Source organism: Protopterus annectens, chromosome 1.part0, assembly GCF_019279795.1.
Source record: "Protopterus annectens isolate FY-2018-M chromosome 1.part0, PAN1.0, whole genome shotgun sequence".
Classification (NCBI taxonomy): domain Eukaryota; kingdom Metazoa; phylum Chordata; order Ceratodontiformes; family Protopteridae; genus Protopterus; species Protopterus annectens.
In genome coordinates this window covers 1,291,425,285-1,291,446,813 of record NC_056725.1, presented here as the reverse complement: position 1 = coordinate 1,291,446,813, position 21,529 = coordinate 1,291,425,285, and the positions used below count along the sequence as shown (strand labels likewise).

At 37.1% G+C, this 21,529-nt stretch overlaps 1 protein-coding gene across 1 annotated transcript in view; it reads left to right on the top strand.

Annotated features, from left to right (window-relative positions):
* Positions 1–21,529, top strand: part of LOC122797671 (cytochrome P450 2D15-like) — a 545,264-nt gene that overhangs the window by 429,463 nt on the left and 94,272 nt on the right. Inside the window, exon 7 of the mRNA XM_044066214.1 lies at positions 7,595–7,782. Coding sequence (XP_043922149.1) covers positions 7,595–7,782 — 188 coding nt within the window. The remainder of the gene's footprint in view (positions 1–7,594; positions 7,783–21,529) is intronic.

The following is a 21,529-nucleotide window of genomic DNA, read 5'->3' as shown; positions in this document are numbered from 1 at the left end:
AGCTTAGTAACCTCCTATGATCCTATGATAATCCTGCAGAATTTCTGTTATTTTGACTGCTTTTCCCACTTAATTTCACTGTTGTCATTGCTTGCATGTGGCTTAGGTCTGACATAGTATAAGGTCATCTTGAATTAGTGGTGGCTTTGTAGTACGAGTGCATTGACTGCTGCAGTTTCTGGTTAATCTTGCACTTACAGCTAACTTTTTCATTGGTCTTTACTTTTTGCTATCTGCTTTATACTGAGGTCAGCTCAGCATTTGTGTTGTATTTTAAAAAAGTTTCAGGAAGCTGCTCTGGTTGCTCCTGCTAGAAAACATTACAAACCCTGCTTTCAGTTTCTGATTTTTCATAATTAGCTCAGAGAATTTATTTTTGCACTTTTCCTGCATTATTTATACTGCAGTCAGGTTAGTTTTGACTGTATTATTTCCTTAATTTCAGTGTTTGCATTGTTTGCATCTGGCTTTGTTCAGGCATGGTGTAAGGCTATCTTGAAGCAGAGGTGGCCATGTAGTGAAAATACATTGATTGCTGCATTTTGGGTATCCTAGCACTAAGTGGTTGAGTTACCACAGTTTTTTCATTGTTCATCACACTTTACTCTCTGCTTTATACTGAGATCAAATGCATTCAACTGTGCTGAGCTCAATGACCTGTAGTTTTATCAAAATGGTGGTTCATGTGCACACGTGAATGTTTCCCTTAGTTCTGAGCTTTAATGGTTACCCTACTCTGAATGGAATTGAGCATACCTGCACAGACTTGCTGCCTGCTGAACAAGTCTGGATCATACCTCTCAACCTCTTACAGCAAGAAATATGGACAAAGCTATAAATAAAAGTGGGACAAATGCCCCAAAATAGGGACATTTTTAAAATATTGCACTTACAAACTTTTGATAGAATAGCAGGTTGTGCATTAGCATGAATTTTCTGAAGGGTATGAAGTCAGAAATTCAAATGTCTGTCATTATTTTCTAACTTCAGTTTTTAATGATTTGCCACTAATTTTCCAGTAAACCACAATTTTATGAAAAATGGACCAAAAATATGAGGCAAAAATCTTTACAGTTGGTCTCCAGCTGTCTCATCTCCCTGCCTCTATCATCCCAACAACCCCCCCTCTTTTTTCTACAGAGGCTATAAATAATAGCACAGGCTAGCTTTCTTTCCATTGACAGCCTTCAGGCTGTTGGTACCCTAAGGCAGTGTAATAATTGCTATGTTCTCACTGAAAATGAATTGTTTCTCAACCAAATTGATTTCATCTGTGAGAGGTGTAAACACATGGCTGATTTGCATACAGCCCTCTTGAAATCCCAAGCATGCAGTGAGCATCATAGTTTCACCCTACCTCATGCAAATGTAACATACTCGTACACAAAACATTCATATGCCAATGCATCCTAAAACTCATGAGAGAAGTTATCAATGAAACTCACCAAATACATCTACTCCATGCACCCCTTCATCAACATGTCACAAGCAATAAAACACCCCTGAACTTAACAAGAATAAATCAACTTCCAGCAACCCTCTAGTAATTAGTGACTTTCTTGTTAGGCATGCTGACTCCATACTCATCAGGCTGAATAAGAACAGGGTTGTAGTTAGATGTCACTTGGGATTCAGAATTGCTGATACTTTAAGAGACCTGATAGCCCTCTCTTCCATTAAATATACTTATGACATAATCATAATCCATGTTAGAATGAATGATCTGGCAAGAAAACTCATAAAAGACATGCAAAAGGACTTGCTGGAACTTGCTACTGATGTTTCCATCAAGGGTAAGACTCTGGCCTTGAATGATCTCATCCTCTCATCAAAAATGATACCTAGAGACAAAGGAAAGATAATTGGTTTCAAGAGCTGGCAAAGTGACTGGTGTGATTCCACTGGGGTCCAGTATTTGTTTACTCTCACCCAAGATGATCTACAATCCTGCTTATTTTGTCAAGGATGATCTACACATCTCCCTCAAGGGCTTCTGCATACTGACCAAAGCCTTTGCTAACCCCATGTGCCTTTCTAGGCAAAGTTCATCTAATAAACTTCCCAGTTTAACCAACAAATCAGATTGTAAACTAGACATCATCAAGATGGCCCATCTCAGTGTCAGGAGTTTTAATAACAAACTACCCAATCTGGAGGCACTTCTTCAGCTGGAATGAGTCCATGTTTGTGTTGCAACTTAACCATTTGTACAAAAGTAATGAATGGTCCCTTTTTATGTCTGGGTTCTGTGCCTTTAATAGGTTCATAGGTAAGTATTATACTAGCTGTTCTTGGAATCCATTTTAAGCCTAGCCAGTTTCCCTTTTTCTGCTCAGAATAACATATCCCATTTGTTTATAGATTAGCCTTACCCATCCTGAGAATGACTGGAATCAAACAATAGATAATGCGAGGGACCCCCCACCCATGCAAGAGAAAAGCATTTAGGAGCTGCCTCTGTCCATCAGTAATAGAGAAGACATTCCTGGAGTAAATTTTCTGTCTCCCATCCAGAGATCTAAGTTGTGCTTGAATATGAACAGGAATGAACTTTGTTTTATGTGGATGGGGAGTCTGTTCTACAGCAGCGGTATCCTGTGCAAGGTATACCTGTCCCTCCAAACCATTCTGTTGATGTTGAGAAAGAGCTTTTATCTATAGACTGAGTATTTCTGATGCTGTTTGCCTTACTGATTTGCAGTAAATCCATCAATAATGGGTCGGAGGATGCCTTGTATGCCAGACACAGTTCACCTCTTAGCAGTCTGTATGATACCAATATAGTGACAGGGCTTTGACATGCTTTTTAGGCCTTGTACCTTTTAGTATGGTATTTCTGTGGGTTTTCCAGTTGTTATATGTGTCTGGACAGATACATGCCAAAGGGGGTATTATATTCAATGACTGTCCTAATGAGGGCTAAGTAAAGGGAGACAATGACCTCCTTATATCTAGACACAATCCCTTTGTTTATAAGCTGTGCACTTTCTTACAGCAGTAGACACATGTTGGTCAAAATTAGGTCACTTTCCACATAAGTTCCCAAAACCTAAAGAACTGTGTCAACTCTTAGGGGAGTATTGTCAATGTGGTAGCTCCCTGGGAAGATGGCTTCCCAAAGGATACAATAATGCATTTTTGGCATTCAGTTTCAGTACATGAGTTTGGCACCAGTTATTTATTTAGGATAAACCTTCCAGCAGGATGGCTAAGTCATTTAGGAATTCAATGACTACTCCTAGCTTCCAGCCATCTGCAAATGTAGCTATTTAATGCCTTCAGGCTCCCTGGAAATGGCACAAAGTCTCAGTTTTCATCAAGAATTCCATCCCTTCTGAGGAGATACCTATTGACTCTACCAATAAGCTCACTGAACCCCAGCTTACACTAGGTAAATTGGATCTTCAAGTTATAGCTTGTTGCATGTCCCCTTCCATTTGCCTTCCTGACCATTATAAGTTCCTAGCATTCCATGAAAACATCTCAATTATAGATGATCTCTAATCCTCAGCGACTTCACCTACCCCTCCATAGACTGAAATATTTATACTTCTACTGGGAGTTATGTACAGTATTTCTTAGATTGGGTGAATGAGAATTCCCTTATCAAACTGACAGTAACCCCACCAGGTGCGGACATATTCTGGAACTAGTTAATCCAAATACAGCTCCAACCTGCTCACTGCCCATAGGTAATCCCTCAGCTGTCAAGTTTGATCACTAACTGGTTGCCTTTACCTTTAGAACATCATCTTCCATTAATACTAACACCAACTGCTTTAGAGACTTCAAGAAAGCTAATCTTTTGTAATTATGTAACAAAATTATCCTATATATCCCGATATAGAACTGAGATATCTAGCCACATATGCCAAGAATTTTTATTCTCATTTAGAAAAATGCATTGATAGGACTGCCCCTACTGGGACCAAATACATTGACAAGTTCAATGGCAAACTTCCCAGTGGTTAGTAGCTATAAATATATTTTACAACAGAAGGAATAAACTGCTTAGATTACTTTGTAAGACAGAATTTATAACACATCACAGAGAAATGAAGGCATCTGTTAAGACCAGCAAAGCCCCCCTTGGATGTAGGCTTCTTTCTGAGGTAACAGATAATAATAAGTCCTTCTCCAACTTTGTCCGAAAACTAAGGAATAATTCACATTACTACTCATAACTTATCAATAATGGCATCTCTTATTCAAATTCTAAGGACATCACCAAATACTGCAGATTTCTCCCCTGAAACTATCATACCCACCTCAAACATACTTGGGCCACTCCCTCACAGTATCTCCAAGGACCATATCCTTAAAGTTCTCTCCAACATCAAAAGTTCAGCATTCTGGGTTGTCTTATAAACAATGTGAAGCAGACCCTTACTGATCCACTCCTTACATTATTCATCCTAAACCTTGCCACAAGCTATGTTTTTGATCAGTGACATTCTGCGGTTGTAGTGTCCCTTTATAAGGGTGACCCTACCACTGACTACCCAGCTATAGACCCACTGGCCTTACTAGTCTTGTGTGCAAAGCCATTAAATACATCATCACTGACCTTATTATACAGGACAGTAGGAATATAATGAGCCTTGGCCTGTAACAGTATGGATATGTTCAGGACTGGTTTTGCAGATGGTTGTAGGTTGGGTGTAGTTGTCCTATCAACAAACAATATGTATTACCTTCAACTGAAATTATCACACATTAACAAATGGTGAACTCAGAAAGATGTAAAATGAAATGCTAGGAAATGTAGTATCATCTCCTTCAGAAAATAACAAACTACAACCTATTGCTTCAGTGGCATTCCACTTTCCAGTGAGTCTGCCATCAGAGACCTGGGCATTTAAGTAATGGCTTCCTCTCCTTTGATCAGCGTGTAGTGATCATAGTCTGGAAGTCCTTCTGTATACCATAATTAATTACCAAGGACATCTCTTTCAAAACTAAGCAAGTTATTATTCCTATGCGATCTGTCAAGGATGCATTATAGAATATAATGCAGCATTTGATATATATCTCACAAGGCATATCAAAAACTCAAAAGACTGCAGAGATTCTTAACAAAAATAATCTCAGACCTCAGAAATATTAGCTATTAGGAGAAAATGGAGACCATCTCCTCAAACATGGTGTCATACAGACTTTTAAGGGAAGACCTATGCCTTGCTTTCTATGCCCTCAGGAATCTCTTTAATCAAGACCCCATTTTTCTGAACATGTCAGATTATATAGCCTACACTAGAACAAAAGATCTGAATCTACATCAGTGAATAAATGAAACTAGATGGAGAGATAGGTTCATCAAGCAACACCTCCCATTGCTCTGTAATAAACAACCCTTGAACGTCAAGTAGTGTGATTTCTTCTTTGTCTTCAAATATACCTTAGACAAATGCATAGGTCCCCTAAAATACACCCTGGGACTTACAGGCCTTTCCCTCACTGAAAAGGAGGTTGGTAGAGCCTGAAGAATCCTATTGAATATGACCTCTGGTCTAATAGCTATGTATTTCTTATGATTTCCAATAGTACATACATATATACATACATCATATCACATTCATATATGCATATATAGAAACAAATTCACAAATTTATAGTGATTAGTATGCTTCCTATTTGGAGTTTTGCTGTAAGTTAGTGGGGGAAGCACTAGGCCTTTTCAAGAAGCACACCTTTTCATAACATCTCTCTGTATCCATCATGTAATGGAACTTGCTGTGACGACCCTGCACTGGTCCAGTAATTAAGGAGCCTCAATCCTCACCACTAACACCAGTGAGGGATGTGCACATTGGGAGGATGACAAGTACACACACAGTAAAGTACAATTTCCCTTAAGAGCACATAGAGATCACAGTCAGTCTGGGGATGGTTTCTCCCTCTCTCTCCAGATCCTCAATAAGACTTCCCACTGGCACAGCTATACAGTTAAGATCTCAGTCGAGTGGTCAAGCCAAAACCACCAGCACCCTCTCTGTCCAACCAATGCTTCATGTCCCCAACCAATGCTTCATGTCCCAGCCCAAGTAGCTGACACACACACACACACACACACACACACACACACACACACACACACACACACCCACACACACACACACATACACACACACACACACAAACACACTTTGAGATTTGATTTATATATAAACACACAGACACTCCTGGGGAAGGCTGCCACAGGTTTACTAGCTGTGTCCCCTTCTGTCCAGACTATACAGTAGTACCAGCTGCCACCGACCACCCTTTATCAACTACTATAAGGCCCTTCCCAAAGGGTGACCAATTCTACTGTGTAATGTTACTGTTATCCAAATGGTAAGTGTGTCCAACACTTTAAGGCTATTTAAGAGTGGTCTGTACAGTGTTAGTAAATATATATGCAAGCACTCTAAGATCTTAAATATTTTTAAACAAACCAGCCACAATTAAAAGGTTTAAATATATTTAATAATAAATAATAAAAGGACAATACAATACTCAATAACTCAACACAGTGACAACAGAGTTCAGAATCACAGGAAGTACTTTAAAACAACATTTCAGGGCAGTCTCACATAAATACAAAAACATCTAAACTACTCTTTACTGTATTCCTATCTATCTCTAAGAAAAATACTATAAATATTTACAGAGCCAGGCAAATGCAAGTACTGAATGGATGTTTCTAGGTCCAAAGACAAATACAAAATTCACAGACTCACTCTCTGAGATAGTTCTTAAATTACTATCAAACATTTCTGCTGGGTTATCTCAGATTACATCATTCTTGTCAACTCTGCCTTTAGTTCCCAGGCTAACAGGAGCTTAAAATATAACACCACTGTGTTAAAAATACTTATCTCTAAGATGTTTTGCCTATAACTGGAAGTCATAAACCTATTAAACACTTTTACCTTGGAAACATGTAATTATTTCTGTTTCCAAACAAAAGAAAGAATTTCTAGCTGCAGACATTCTGTCTCCAAACTGAAACTAAGAGATACCACAGTCATAAACAATTTCAACTTATTTTCTTAAAGTTTTGCAAGTTAACTCTGTATGTTCCAGCTTCTAACTATCAAAACATACATTTGCATAGGCATATAGTTCATATACATTTCTGTTCTTTTCCAGTAGGGTACACTGTGGTTACATTCTTGAAGCTCAGTAGATAACATACAGTTTTCTTACATTTGTAAGACAAGCATACAAACCATATTACTATTCACCAATAACATAATTATTTACACAATTCCAGCTAGCTGGGCTGGCAGCCTTCACACTTGCATAATGTCCTAGCTTCTAGAATCTAGATGTTCAAAAAGCAGCATAAATGATTTCACTGATTTAGACAGTATGCCTTTGTAGCGTGGTCTTTACCTTCATTACTACACTGTGGACAGGTGCCACTACTTCTGTCGTGCTGCTCCTACATTTTTTTCCAAGGCAATGTGTTTTGTCTAAAAGTGGTCTGTTTATGAATGTTCCTCACATATATAAATGTTATATAAGAAATATATGAACACCTGATTTTATTGTGTAATTGGAGATATTTGTACTGGAAGATGTAATGTGTGGTGCTCATTCTTTTCAGATAAAATCCATGATGAAATTGACATGATGATTGGAAAAGAGAAAAATATTAAGACTGAAGACAGAGTGAACTTGCCTTTTACGGATGCAGTTATCCACGAAGTTCAACGATATGCTGATATTGTTCCCACTGGGCTACCTCGAAAGATGATACGAGATGTGGATATTATGGGGTACTTCATTCCTAAGGTAAGCAATATTCATAAAGGAACTGTACGACTAATATATAAAGTTAATGCCTAATAACTAAGAAAGAGAACAATTTTTCAGTATGAGCTATTTTAACACACAGGTTTAATAAATTTACAAGTATCAAACTGTGTTGTGCCAGATGGCACTCAGCCAGTTGCTTTCAGCCTGCATTACCAGCCATATATTTCAAAATAGGATGTTATGATGAGGATGTTTTGCTATAAAGGAGTGAGAAGGAAAGAAAGGTTTGCCCCAAATCAAAGGTAGCTTTGATCTTCACTGTTAAAAGCTAAAGCAGTCTACTCAGGTAGCATTCATATGGAATGTGTTTCAGAATTCCAAAATATAACTAGTCATCTGAGATCATTCACTAAATGAAAACTGATGGTATTTAAGAGTACTTTTAGTGTTTCCATGTAAGTCATGATGTTAAATGAAAACTTGGCCAGTGGGTATAATTCCCATCTCCAGCTCATTAAGACAAACTATAGGGATAACAACAGAATGTTAAACAATGTTATTGTTATACTGTAGAGCATTAACCTTTGAACCATTCATGTAGAATCCACAGGCAGATGAGTTCTTCTAATGAGAACAGTATGTATTCTGATACATAGCATCTTTTAGAAAAAAAAATACCTTTTCCATCACATCTCTTCTGGCATTGCTCAGTCACATCTTTTTCCCACCCCTCATAAGATTTGTTTTCTCTTTACAAATAGTCATTTTCAAAGCATGTATGATATAGTGTATTAGAATGCCTTAGAAAAAAACATTTCTGTAATTGATTACATGACTTATTTTAGTGGTGGTCAAATACAATTGCTAGTGCAAAAGGAATTGCATCAGCTTGAAACCATTAAGAGTGTAGCAGCAATTCTGTGAAACTATAAATTATTAAAAAAAATCTTCCATTTTTCAGACTATAACATTTTTTTTAAAACTTGTAGTTTCAAAGGTAGTTATTAGATATGCAATCTAGGCCCATTGAACATGGCTCAGTTTCCAATTTTCCACCGAACAGTGTCTGGTTAAGTGACTTGATAAGAGTCACACAGTAGGCTAAAAGAGGTAGAGGGAATCAAACCCTGGACTGCAGAAACTAGCTTGTTAACATCTTATAGTCATAATCATAGGAATTACAGGAATTATTAGAACCATAGGAAATACAAGGCACTCGAGTCTTGAGACCATTTACACCTCACCAGTACCCACCCTTAGAGTGTACTTCCCTTTTCAATGAGGGTTAAGCCAGTCAAGCCAGGGGTGAGTATATGAATACCCATCTAATCATCCAGTCACCAGTTGAAGGAAGATAGTGTATCACACTGCTTGATTTGCAGTGTGAGTCTATTCCGGACATGGGGAAGGCACTGTGAATTGAACCTATCTCTCCACCATGTTTTATTTATTTCCTGATGAAACTTTATATCCCTGAATCTGGTATTTGTTGGACTATTTGATTTGTGGAGATACAAGAGATCTAGAACCCCATTTTGGGTCAGTAATAGTATGGGAGGTAAGGCACAGATTTCCCCTCAGGAGTCTATAAGACATTGAATAAATTGATAGAGATTTCCTCCTTTTCTGGTAGGTTAGCAATTTTAAACTAGTGATCTTCTTAATTAGGACTCCTTGGCATTTTTCTAACTTGATATGCCTAGTGAGTGACACCTAAAGAGTGCATTGTATTCAGTAACTGGCCTAATCAAAGCTGACTATTAGCGAACAATGATCTCTTCATATCTAAATAATATTCCTTTGGCATTCAGCTGCAGTAATTAAAAGGATTTTCTCACTACTGTCATTACATGACGATCAAAGGAGATGGAACAGTCAACCCAAATTCCCATTATTTAACAACATTCTCATTTTGGATTGGGGTGTAGTCTATGTTGCATATTGGGGGAAGGGTTGTTTACCAAATGTGACAATATTGCACTTTGTAGCATTTAATGTGAGCCCATTTGTAGTACACTAAGTATTTATGAGCGTAAATTCTTGCTGAAGGGCTTGAGCATCAGAGGAGGGCTTGACAATCACCCCTAGTTTACAGTCATATGTAAACTTAGTTAGATAGAGGTCTTGGTTCATAGTCCATGTTTTTGTAATAACTATCTGTGAAAAAAAAGAGTTATGATCTGGAGGTTAGTAAAGTAAATGCTTTCCAAAAGAAGTCATAGCACAGACCCACGCAGGACATACCTGTTCTCTTTTATAACATCCCATGAGGCACCTCCTACCTGCATTGTATAGGTTCTGTCTTTTATCCAATTTGCTATCCCTCTTACTACATAAGGATCTATTTGTAATGCATTCAGATTATTAACTATGCTAGGATGAAGGATGGTGTCAAACACCATGACAAGGTCAAGGTACACTGTGTGGACAGCATTACCATTAGACTGTTTCATCCTTTTGAAAAAGTTAATCAGGTTCATTACACATGATCTGCTTCTGACAAAGCCAAATTGCTGTGGATTTAGCTTGATGAGATTTTTAATATCATAAGTTATCAAGTTGGTTATAATATGCAAATAAGACTTAGGTTGATGGCCCTATAATTCCTGGGGTCAGTGATATAGTTTAAGGTGTGAATCTGCCAGGGTTTCTTTAGTACTGTTTATTAAACAGCCAGGTATGTTGTCATATTACATGGAGGAAGTATTTTTAGTGCTGGAGCGTACCTAAAGTACATATTTTAATGATGCTGAGAAATTTGGGAGATTCATGTATAAGCGGGCTTTGAATAGTCATATTCTGTGTAAACTTCACACTGAATTTATTTTCTAGTATATAGGCAATGTCTACTGCATCAGAGAAGGTGCTGCCATTATGAACAAGTTCAAAGCATTGCCGGGTATTATTTCTTAGTTTCCTAAGGTAGCTATAGATGGATTTGTTGTTGTCCTTAGCTTCAGATACTAACCTAAGTACACAGGCTGCTTTAGTATGTCCTAATAGTGTTTTTTAATGTCTGGTAATTTTCTGATGTTATTCTTGATATGAGAGCCTTTTGATCTACTGTATACTTTAACATTTTTGTAGAGTTTATTTATGTTAGTGGATCACCAGAGTGGTTTGATTTCAAATTTCCCATTATAATCAGATCTGATTGAAACTGCCAGTTTTATATATTTATCTAAGAGGGCATAGAATTAATTTGTGAATCTACTTATTGGGGCAATATCTGTACTGATGCTACTATAAATGAACTGTGACATTTTATAACTGAATTTGCTGAGATTAGTATTCCTAACATCTTTGAATTCTGAGATATTGTTTTCAATGGATTTAGAGATTTGGAAGATGGAGGTAACTAGTTTAAGGCCTTACTTAACCAGGGAAGGAAAACAATTGGAGCATTACATTATGAAGCTATATTCAGAAGAACCAAGTGAAGGATAATATGTCATCTTGTGGATTTGTTAACAATCTGGAAAAGAAGTTTTTGTTTATTCAGTCAGAGAGCTTTGGGACATATCCTACATTGGAGGTATAGGTGCTTTATTTTAATGAGGGGTAGTTAAAATCTCCGAAAATAATGTCACTTTTGTTTATAGCGAGTTCATCAAGCACACTTCAGAAACTTACGGATTTTTCAGGAAACATAGATGTTGCCCTGTAACAGGCTATAAATTGATAGTCCGTCCTGTTCAGTATGATTTAGAACTCAATGAGTTTGATTTGCTGGTCTCTGGGAATCTGTCTAGAGAATATATGGTCCCTAACAAATATGGAGATGGCACCACAGTTACCATCAGTTTGTTTGGTGGGAGTGTTTTATGACCATTTAAACCAAGTTGCAGTAATTGCACAGATATGATATGTACTAACTGTAGGAAAGTCTCAAGGACAAGTAGTTGACTGTCAAGAATTTTAGCATGGAGCAATGTCACCTTAATGTGATTCTGTTTTGGATTTGATATGTTTGTTACACTGGGATGTCTATTAGTTAGTTTCTCCCTCAAAAGGCACTGTATGGAGCATCAAGGGATTTAGTCTTGAAACACCAGCTGAAGGCCATCCTTTGCAAACAAGTAGGATTGATGAGCATTTTGTCACATACTGCCACATATTGAATCTCCTTGGAATGATACTGACTATTTAGTTAAGCGCTGAAGCCAGTTATCTTATCTTTGTACTTTGTCTTGGAGAAAGAAGGATTCCACTCAGGGCCAGAGTCTTGCCTGTGTTTTTGGCATATATGGAGAGTTCTGACATGCCTCTCTGCATGTCTTTCAGGGTTTTGTGCCCCAAGTCATTCTCTAATATGTAGAACATCACTATCTCGTAGTAATACTTGTTAAGAAAAAGGGTATAAAGTGCCCTTGAGATATCAGAGACTCTGGAGCCTGAAAGACAACTTACCATCACGTCAATGTAAAAACTACTTTAACTGCCTTTTTTATACTTTAACAAAGTTAAAACAAAATTAAAATACTGAGGCAATGAAGCCTTTTACTATCACATTCTCAGTGACATGAACAATACAATACTAAAAGTGCTGACAGTATGTCAACAGTTAAAGCAAAACACAACAGGACTAAAAAAATAAGTTTTAATTTGTGTGTGTATTACAAGCTATGATAATGCATCATAATCATTCTAAGTATTTCTTATTATATTTTAATATATTTTTTATTAAATATGGCCATTATGGGACCTGCAGTATTAATGTGATCTTATTTTACTTTTGTTTCCAGAAACCATTTCAAGTCCCCTTCATATGAGTAATGCTAGACATAAAAGAATGAGGTATTTGTAACTCTCATGTAAACAGAATAGCAGTAATATGACTCAAAGGCATTTTACACAGCTTCTGGAGCCTGACTACTTTTCACTTTTGCTTGATTTGAAGATCTGTAATCTATTCACAGTAGTTGTAAATCTTCAGGAAACGCTAACTGCAGTTTTTTCATGGATGCCAATTTGTAATCTTTCTTACAGATCCCCTCCACACTCTTTCTGAGTTGTCAGAGATGTCACTAAAATACAGTGGCTTTTAATCAACAGCTCTTACTTCGAAGAACGTTTAACATTCAAACTACTTCTGCAATTCAGCTTGTTTAAAAGTAATTTATAATTCCTCTCATGTTATCTCTGCCTTTACAGTACAACACAATGCAGTAGGTACAGCAATTTTCTCTTTAACTTGTGCTGTCATGAGATTGTTCTTTTTACTGAGGCATAGCTGTCTTCATGTATCCCATTCCCCACTTCAGCTACTGCATTGTTCGCCCTTGATTTGTTACAGCATAGAATATTAATAGTTCATCTTCACCGTTATCCTTCAGCATGGCAAATTAGTATTTGGTGTGCCATGCATAAGTCTAAAACACTGCTGTCTGTACAATTGTTGCACTAACAAAAAGCTATGCTCAAGAAAATGTTATGCAAAGAAGTTTGGTCAACTGTATGCTCCAATACAGTGCACTACAGTTCCAGCTTCTGTTGTTGTATTGCTACCTTCTTGATTTCTTACATTGTAGCATGCTAACAACTTCATAAAAAACATAATCCTACATGACAAACAAGATGTGATTTTTTTGTGCTGTGCATAAAACTAAAACACTACTGTCTGCAGCAGTGCTACACTTACATAAAATAATATCCCCAATAAATATGTCACTGTTCAAAAATATATCATCATCTATATGTACCAATAGTGTTTTGCTTATTCCCTACAAGGAAGGCTGTGAAGAAAAGTTCCACAACATTCTGCATGATTTTATCACAGATACTGACATCCGTAAAACTCAGGAATGCCTAAGTAAGATTATATGAAGTACAAAATAGAAAACTATACATTTATCAATGTCTATGGTATGTTATACAAAGAGATGCAAATTCTTCTGCTAAAGTGCATGCTTGGTTAAGCTTAAAAAAGGTGGACAGGCTTTCCCTTCCTTTGATTCCAAGGCAAGGAAATTAGTTTTATAAAGTATAGGCTGGTTTCTAATAAATACACCATTTTGGAGTCATATTCTAGGGAGGAAAAAACAAGATTGAATTAAACTAGAAGTGAGGGAGAACTTGTAATTTTAAAGAACATGCACAATGTATGCATACCGTGTCTCCTCAAGGATAAAGAGAATCAGAATAGAATATTTCCCAAAAACATTATCACTGTTCAAACAGATATCATCAGCTATGGGTGCTAATATTGTCTATCTTTATCCCTGCCTGCTTTTATAACAGATGTGTGCAGCTGTTGGCATTGTTACCTCACAGCAAGAAGTTACCCTGTTTGATTCTCAGCTGGAGCACCATCTGTGCAGAGTCTGCATGTCCTACCTGCGGTCGAGTGAGTTTTAAAGACATGCAGGCAGGTTGGCATGTGTGTGCCTTCTGTGAAGGTTGGGCACCAGGCTGGCAACTTGACACAGTAAAAACACCACTGCCAATCAATCTGCGGACTGGTGATCCACTCTGGTGACTCCTAATTTGGAAAAGCCAAAAGACAATGCTTACTGGATTATCCTCAATTATTTGTCACTGAAACATCACTCATCCATTACTCTTTAAAATATAAATTACATTATGTTCTCGGACCATGTAAAGAAAAACTTAGAATCTGCAGTTTACATGCTTGCACTTTCCTGTGGACATTCCCTTCTGGGTGTCAGCATATGTCATCATATTTAGTTAGACTTGGAGTTCCCTCATGATCTTCATTATCAGTATTATGTAATCATGATGAGGGGCATAAGGGTTAGAGTTTGTCTTGGAAGTCTCATTGAACATGCTTGTAGTAACATCAGGACTCCAAAAGGAAATTAAGAGAATCACTGTGCAAATGTATTTTAGATATCTGCTAGGATCTGCACTGAATGATACATTTTTGTTAATGCTGTATCTTAAAAGCTGCAATGATTTAAGTGTATGCTTTGCCTTCATCTGTTTTATTGGTTCAATTTGATTGGACCTTGAATTTATAATAAAGATGTAGCATTCTAATCCTTGATTGGTGAAACTCTGAGTGCTGAGTGAAATCTAGTAATTTGTGGGATGTTATTGCAATTATTGTTGTATTCTATATATAGACAGGTGTGTTATATGCGTGTGTTTCTATAATGTGTGTGTGTGTGTATATATATATATATATATATATATATATATATATATATATATATATATATAATTTACCACCATATGGTCAAGCACACAGTGATCGAACCTGTATATGTCCGAATGTAATTTGCGAATCCTGGCATGCCGAATAGTCAAAATGTCGCAAGAATAATGAATACGACATTTCCGACTGCTCTACATCCAAAAATGAGTGCTAACATGGGTCATAAAGGGGACGGGAGTTTGCAATTCACAACATCTGCGTTCGCAAATGTGGGATGTTGCTGCACTCCTTTCTGACATTTGGGCTCGACCATCCACCAGTTGACCATATGGTGGTAAACATATATCAGAGGTGGCTCATGCTATAGGACTGCAGCCCTCCCACACAGAAAACAAATAATTCCCAGAAGTCTGCACATGCTCTAGATACATGTGAACACTCTCAGACTGCTTTCACAGCAGTCTAGATAGGAGGAAAGCCATCTCGGCCCCAAGATGCCCAGCAGTCTGTGCGGTGGTGACATCATGGAATGGAACCACTCTGGACTGCAGCAGCAGCAGGCTGGACCAATCAAGATGCATGTAGCAGCTAACAAGGTGCACTGGACCAATTGCGAGGAGGATTTGGACATCTAGGGTTGCTCAGCAGCAGCAAAGGGACTGTTTGGATATCAGCGGCAAAGTGAGCAGTTATCTAGGCAAAGGGTGGATTTGGCTCATTGGCAAGGTAAGCTGTGTGTGTGTGTAATGCCCCAGTTACTATATACTGGTGGCTAGAGCAAAAACATGGTGATGTGGTAGGGAATACCTCAGGCTTGAACCCTGTGCTTTGTATGCAGGTGGTAAGGGCCTGAATTGCCTACCCACCACCATTTGCAAAAAATTTGCAGATTTTTGCCTCATATTTGTTCTATTCTGTTCCTCATAATATCTGTGGTTTCTAAATATTTATATGCTTAGATATTTGATGGTGCAGTGATAGCATTGTTACCTCACAGCTATAGGTTCTCAGGTTTGATTCTTGGCTGGGTTTCCTTCTGTGTGGGGTCTGCATCTTCTCCGTGGGTTTGCTTTTGTGTCCTCTCATGTTACAAAGAGATGTCTGCATTATTTCTTCCTGGGCCTCTGCTGAAAATTGTTTTTTATTCCAAGTCAGACTGTCCTGGTTAACAAATGTTAAATAAAATTGACAGGCATTTGAATTTCAGACTTCAGGTTTCTGAATGCTTAGTTTTGTAAATATTTGATGGTGCAGTGGTAGCATTGTTGCCTCACAGCTGTAGGTTTTCTGGTTTGATTCTTGGCAAGGGTACCGTTTGTGTGGATTTGCTCTGGTATCCTGCCATTTTACAAAGATGTGTCTGCAGTATTTCTCCCTGGGCCTCTGCTGAAAATTGTTTTTGTTCCGTCAGACTTTCCTGGTTAACAAATGTTAAATAAGTAAAATTGACAGGCATTTGAATTTCAGACTTCATATTCTTCAGAAAATACATAGTAACACAAAACCTTTTATTCTAGCAATTTTCTAAGTTTATAAGATGAATATTTGAAATCTGTCCCTATGTTTGGGACTATATTCCCCCATTATTGGCTTTGTCCAGGTTTTTTGTACTAAGGTTGACAGCTATGGCAAGAACTGAATTCAATGAATATGTTTGAGGGCTGTATTTCCTCATTACTGGGTTTGTCCAGGTGTTTTGTGCTGAGGATGACATCTATGGTGAGAACTGAATTCACTAAATGATAGCCATTTAAGTTTCAGTCTTCCTCTCTTTCACAAAGCAGCTGATCTGGCATAGTGGTATGTTGCTCTGACTGTTTTGCACAGGGACCTTGGCAGTAAAATGTATGGCGGTACAACAGCATTTTATTCTAGCAAGTTTCCAAGATTATACAAGCAATGTTTAATGTGTCCCTTTGATCCCCCCCCCCAATAAATTTGGCTTTTTTCAGATTTATTGTGCTGTGAAGTTGAGATGCAGTTGAGTATTGAGTAGATTTTACAAGGAGCTGAGAGCTGCAGGGGAAGAGAAGTTTAGTGCTGCTGATGGTGAATTATGTTGCATTGTTAATAGCACAACAGCTTGTGTATTTGCTTTTGATGCAGAAGGCTGTGGGTTCTACGCCCACAAGGAGTGGATGCTGCCGTACTAAGAATGTTTTGTTTGGTGAAGATACTAACTATGAACCTATTATCAGTTTACCATCCATTTCCTATTGCAATATTACTAGCTTATCATTTTTTTAATGTAATATAGGCAATTTATTCCTCAGGGGCAATAGACACTTTATTTTTCGATGATACCATGAAATATAAAGGTGTTTGCTAGCAACAACCTCTTCATTAGTTACAGATTTATTTAATGTGGAATTATTTAAATGACTTTTACTTCTTCAGAGATTGTGCATATTTACTGATAATGGTGGACTGTAGAAGTCTGAGCAGACTTTTATGATGGAAATGTTCTGAACTGGGCAGTTTTGTCATTATTGGTGCATGCATTTTGTTTCATTGTTTACTGGAAAAATGTTCTGAATTGGGCAGTTTTGTCATTATTGGTGCATGCATTTTGTTTCATTGTTTACTGGAAAAATTTTCAAAACAATAAATGCAAAACACCCTCTAACAACTGTACTGTATTGTACAATGAATATAATTTAGTACAATCAGGAAGGTGTATCAAAGAGCACATGCATGTTTCATGTGCAAGGGGCCTATAATTTGAAAACAGCCCAAAGTTAATCTTTATATGCCACTGGCAAAATGTATTTTCTTTGAAAGTGGGTTTCAATGCTGTTTCAATGAATGTGAGTTTCAAGGACAGAGAAGTTTTAATGCTAAGTTTGTTTTCATTGTGAGACTGCATTGCTTTGTATAGCAGATGTCTTATTGTTTGTGCTGTAAAATGCAAAATAAAAATTTCAAATGAAGTCCAAATCATAATAGAAGTAAAGCATTATACACATTAGTGTTTATGGTAAATGGAGTAAAATAGCCAAGTAATGGATCATTGGAATGGCTGCAGGGGGGAGGCACCATTCGACCATGATTTTGTGAGGGGGAAGGGCGGCAAACTCAAAGACAGCCCCATCTGAACTTTACCTCCCAATTGTCCAGATTTTCACAGAATTAATACATTTTTGCTTCTTATTTTTGGTTTGTTCCTCATAAAATGTGTGGTTTTCTGGCAAATCATTTAGGAATTAAGTCACTAAATAATGACAGACACTGAGTTTCAGACTTCATAACCTTCAGAAAAATGCATGCTAAAGTAAGACCTGCTATTCTATCAACTGTCTCAGTTTATACAAGAGCAATTTTTAGTACTGTTTATATGTTCCCCTAATATATTTGGCCTTGTCCAGATTTATTGCATTAACAGGCTGAGAGGTACATGCAAATAAATTGCTTTATAGAATTAGGCATAGCCAAAACTCTCAACTGTCCCCGGTTTTTGCTCAGAATGTTGCTCTTCCCCTAATAAACCCTCCGCAAAATAGCAATTTTGGAAGAAAACATGGAGGGTTTGCAATTAAGAAATAACTGTAATAATCAGAATTATAGATTACTTTTATTTCAGGAATGCATGTAGATTCTTTTATTTTGTCAGCTGCTCAAGTTAGCAGTACTAATATTAAAAATGTGTCCCTTCTTTGACAGGTTTCCAGCTGTATTGTGTGGCTATTTTATATTTTTGCATCACATTTTTGGTCCATTTTTCATAAAATTGTGTTTTTTTGGCAAATTAATAACAAATCATTAAAGACTGAAGTTAGAAAATAATGACAGACATTTGAGTTTCGGATCTCGTACCCTTCAGAAAATTCATACTAATGCAAGACCTAATATTCGATTATCTTTCTAAGTTTATAAGAGCAATATTTACAAATTGTCCTTATTTTTGGGCCTTTGTCCTACTTCTATATATGGCTTTGTCCAGATTTCTTGCTCTGAGGTTGAGAGGTATGACAAATGTGTCAGGGCCATCACAGTTAGCCAGAGACAATTTCAAATTGTGACATACTTTTTGCACCCCACTCCCCCATATAGTGACTCTGGATGTGTCCAAGCAAGGCAAGGAGCAGTTATGTAGTATAAATGTGCAGAGTATCCCCCCATTCAAGGTAGACACAAGTACTACAGTGGCTTTTCATCTATCCTTGATTTTGCAGAATGGTCTGGTTTCTGTAATATTTTTGTACTGTTGATTTATGCTTATTACTTAAAGTGCATGTTGCTCTGTGTTTAAGTAGCAATGCTTTAATGACAATCAGGTAAGCTTGTCTGAGATTGTAAGATGCAAGTAAGCTTTAATAAGCATTCTGTTAAAGAATTGCCAGCATTGAAAGCCTTTCTGTTGTTGCCATGCAGAGAATACTTACATAACTAGATAATGTATAAGCCTTGGGTATTGAAATGCATATGACGGTATTTGTAATAAAGGACAGGATTACATTATTTTAAGAAGCTCATTACAGCTGTTGAAGACTTCCAGTCATCTCTGCAGGCTTTACCCATAAACTAAACAGAATGTCAATCTATCAATTGTGGTCCATAACCTGTACAGTAATCCTTTAAGCAATGTATCTTGAGCTTGTTTCTTGTTTGCTTTTCATTTTTTACTTTGATCATGTTTTCCCCTTGAAATGAGTAGATAGTTGTCAGGCAGCAGGTCTTTTTTGGATAAGAAACATTGTTGCAAGTGCGGGTATCACAGAGATTGCTACTTTCAGCATGTTACTTGGTACTTTAATAAAGCTGAATATAAATTATAATTAGAACTGCAGTGCAAGGAGAAGTGATTTGAGTTAAGTGCTGCTTGTTTTTCTTATACTTGATTTTGACTGGCATTCCAGTAATGTATTTAAAAAGTAATTTATTTTTTCATACCTCACAACCTTTTTGTTTCCATCTAGATATTAAGTAAGCTGTCATGCAGCCAATGTATTGAAATATTTTTTTTCTTCTACACTTCATTTTCTCTTGCTTGGACTCTCATAATGACGGTTTGGTACCCAGGGCAGCGTATTTAATTAAAGTTAGTTTTTGTGGTTTTGAGCATAGCTCCTCCCCTTTGTAGTTGGTCGCACCCCTTCCCATTGACCACAACCATTCAGCTGTCTCCTGCAGCCCCCCTTTGATTTGAAGTCACCAGCCGCCACTGCTATCTATAGATATATATATATATATATATATATATATATATATATATATATATATATATATATGTGTGTGTGTGTGTGTGTGTGTGTGTGTGTATGTGTGTGTGAGTATATCATCAAAGTTCTTATAAGAGCACATAAAATGGTGATCATTTTAAAGTGAATCTAAATGATCACAAACAAACAAAACTAAAACTATTTTTTGCACCCCCCTACTACTTATATATCCCAACGCCAAGAGCACACAACAATGGGAGAATTGGAGACATGCACTTATTAAACCTGTCTTTAAAGGAGAACTGCATGCACAGACTAAAAAAACATGTTTATTTCATCATGTTTAGATGTTTCCAATATTTTAACACCACTGTGGGACTCTTTACAGGTTTTTAAATATTTTTATATGTAATTTAAGAGTCTGGCCACATGGGGTCTAGCATCTTGCTGAGAGTTCAACATTTTTGTAAACTTCCATGTATCCCAGAATTCAGTGTTTGTCCTTAACACATTACATCACGCAGCCTTTTTTGTTCAGAAACTTCTGTCACTGCATTCATTTTACATGCATACACAAGGGTTTTTCATTCTGTAAATCTCAACTAAAATATCCTGCTGTTAAATGCCTACTTAAAAAAAACTAACTGAGACAAAGCCAAAGAACAGACTTGGAGTCTTTGTTTTACTGCTGCTTCTTTACATAGATTTTAATTTGCACTCTTTTGTGATGCCTGAGCCGTAGTTCATTAGATCATCTCCCCTCCCCCTTCACACTTCCCCTCCCAAGCTGTCAAAGTGCTAAAAGTAATTTGACCTGTTGTTGCTTTGATTGACACCTCACCACAGGAGACTTGACTCTTCCAATGTTTCCTATTTCTAGCCTTTTCTTTCTAACAGTGGGACACTTATTTATGCAGCACCATGGCTTCCTGTCATGAAACAGGGATGCATAGTTCAGAGTATTTGGAAACACGCTTGTCAAATAAAACTACCTACTTTCTCTGGGCTATCCTGTTTGCCTGAAATACACACAATATTTTAAGTGCTGTAAACAGAATAGTTAATGGACGAAAAATACTAATTTGACTTGCTTAAGGTTCAGGTATCATCTGCTTACTCAAATCACTGCTGCCTCACTATACAAAGTCCTGTAAAGCCTATGTACACATTTTTGTTTAGAGTTTACCATTACACCAACAATTACACATGTCTTATTAATTACATGATTCCAATAACAGGTTTGCTGGTATGTATTTCTTGAGATTGTTTTACGTGAAAACTTACTGACCCAGTGTGTGATCATACCGTGATGTAAACCCATGCTGAAAAGCACTATGTGCAAACAGTAATACATGTACTACAGCAGAAATATGTTCCATGGAGACTTTTGCAGGACAGTAGGCAGTGTCTAATTGCATTGTGATAATTATACATGCTTACACACCCTTTGTGTTTCTCCTTATAAAAAGCCACCACATCACTATTCATCATATATCTTAGATATTTT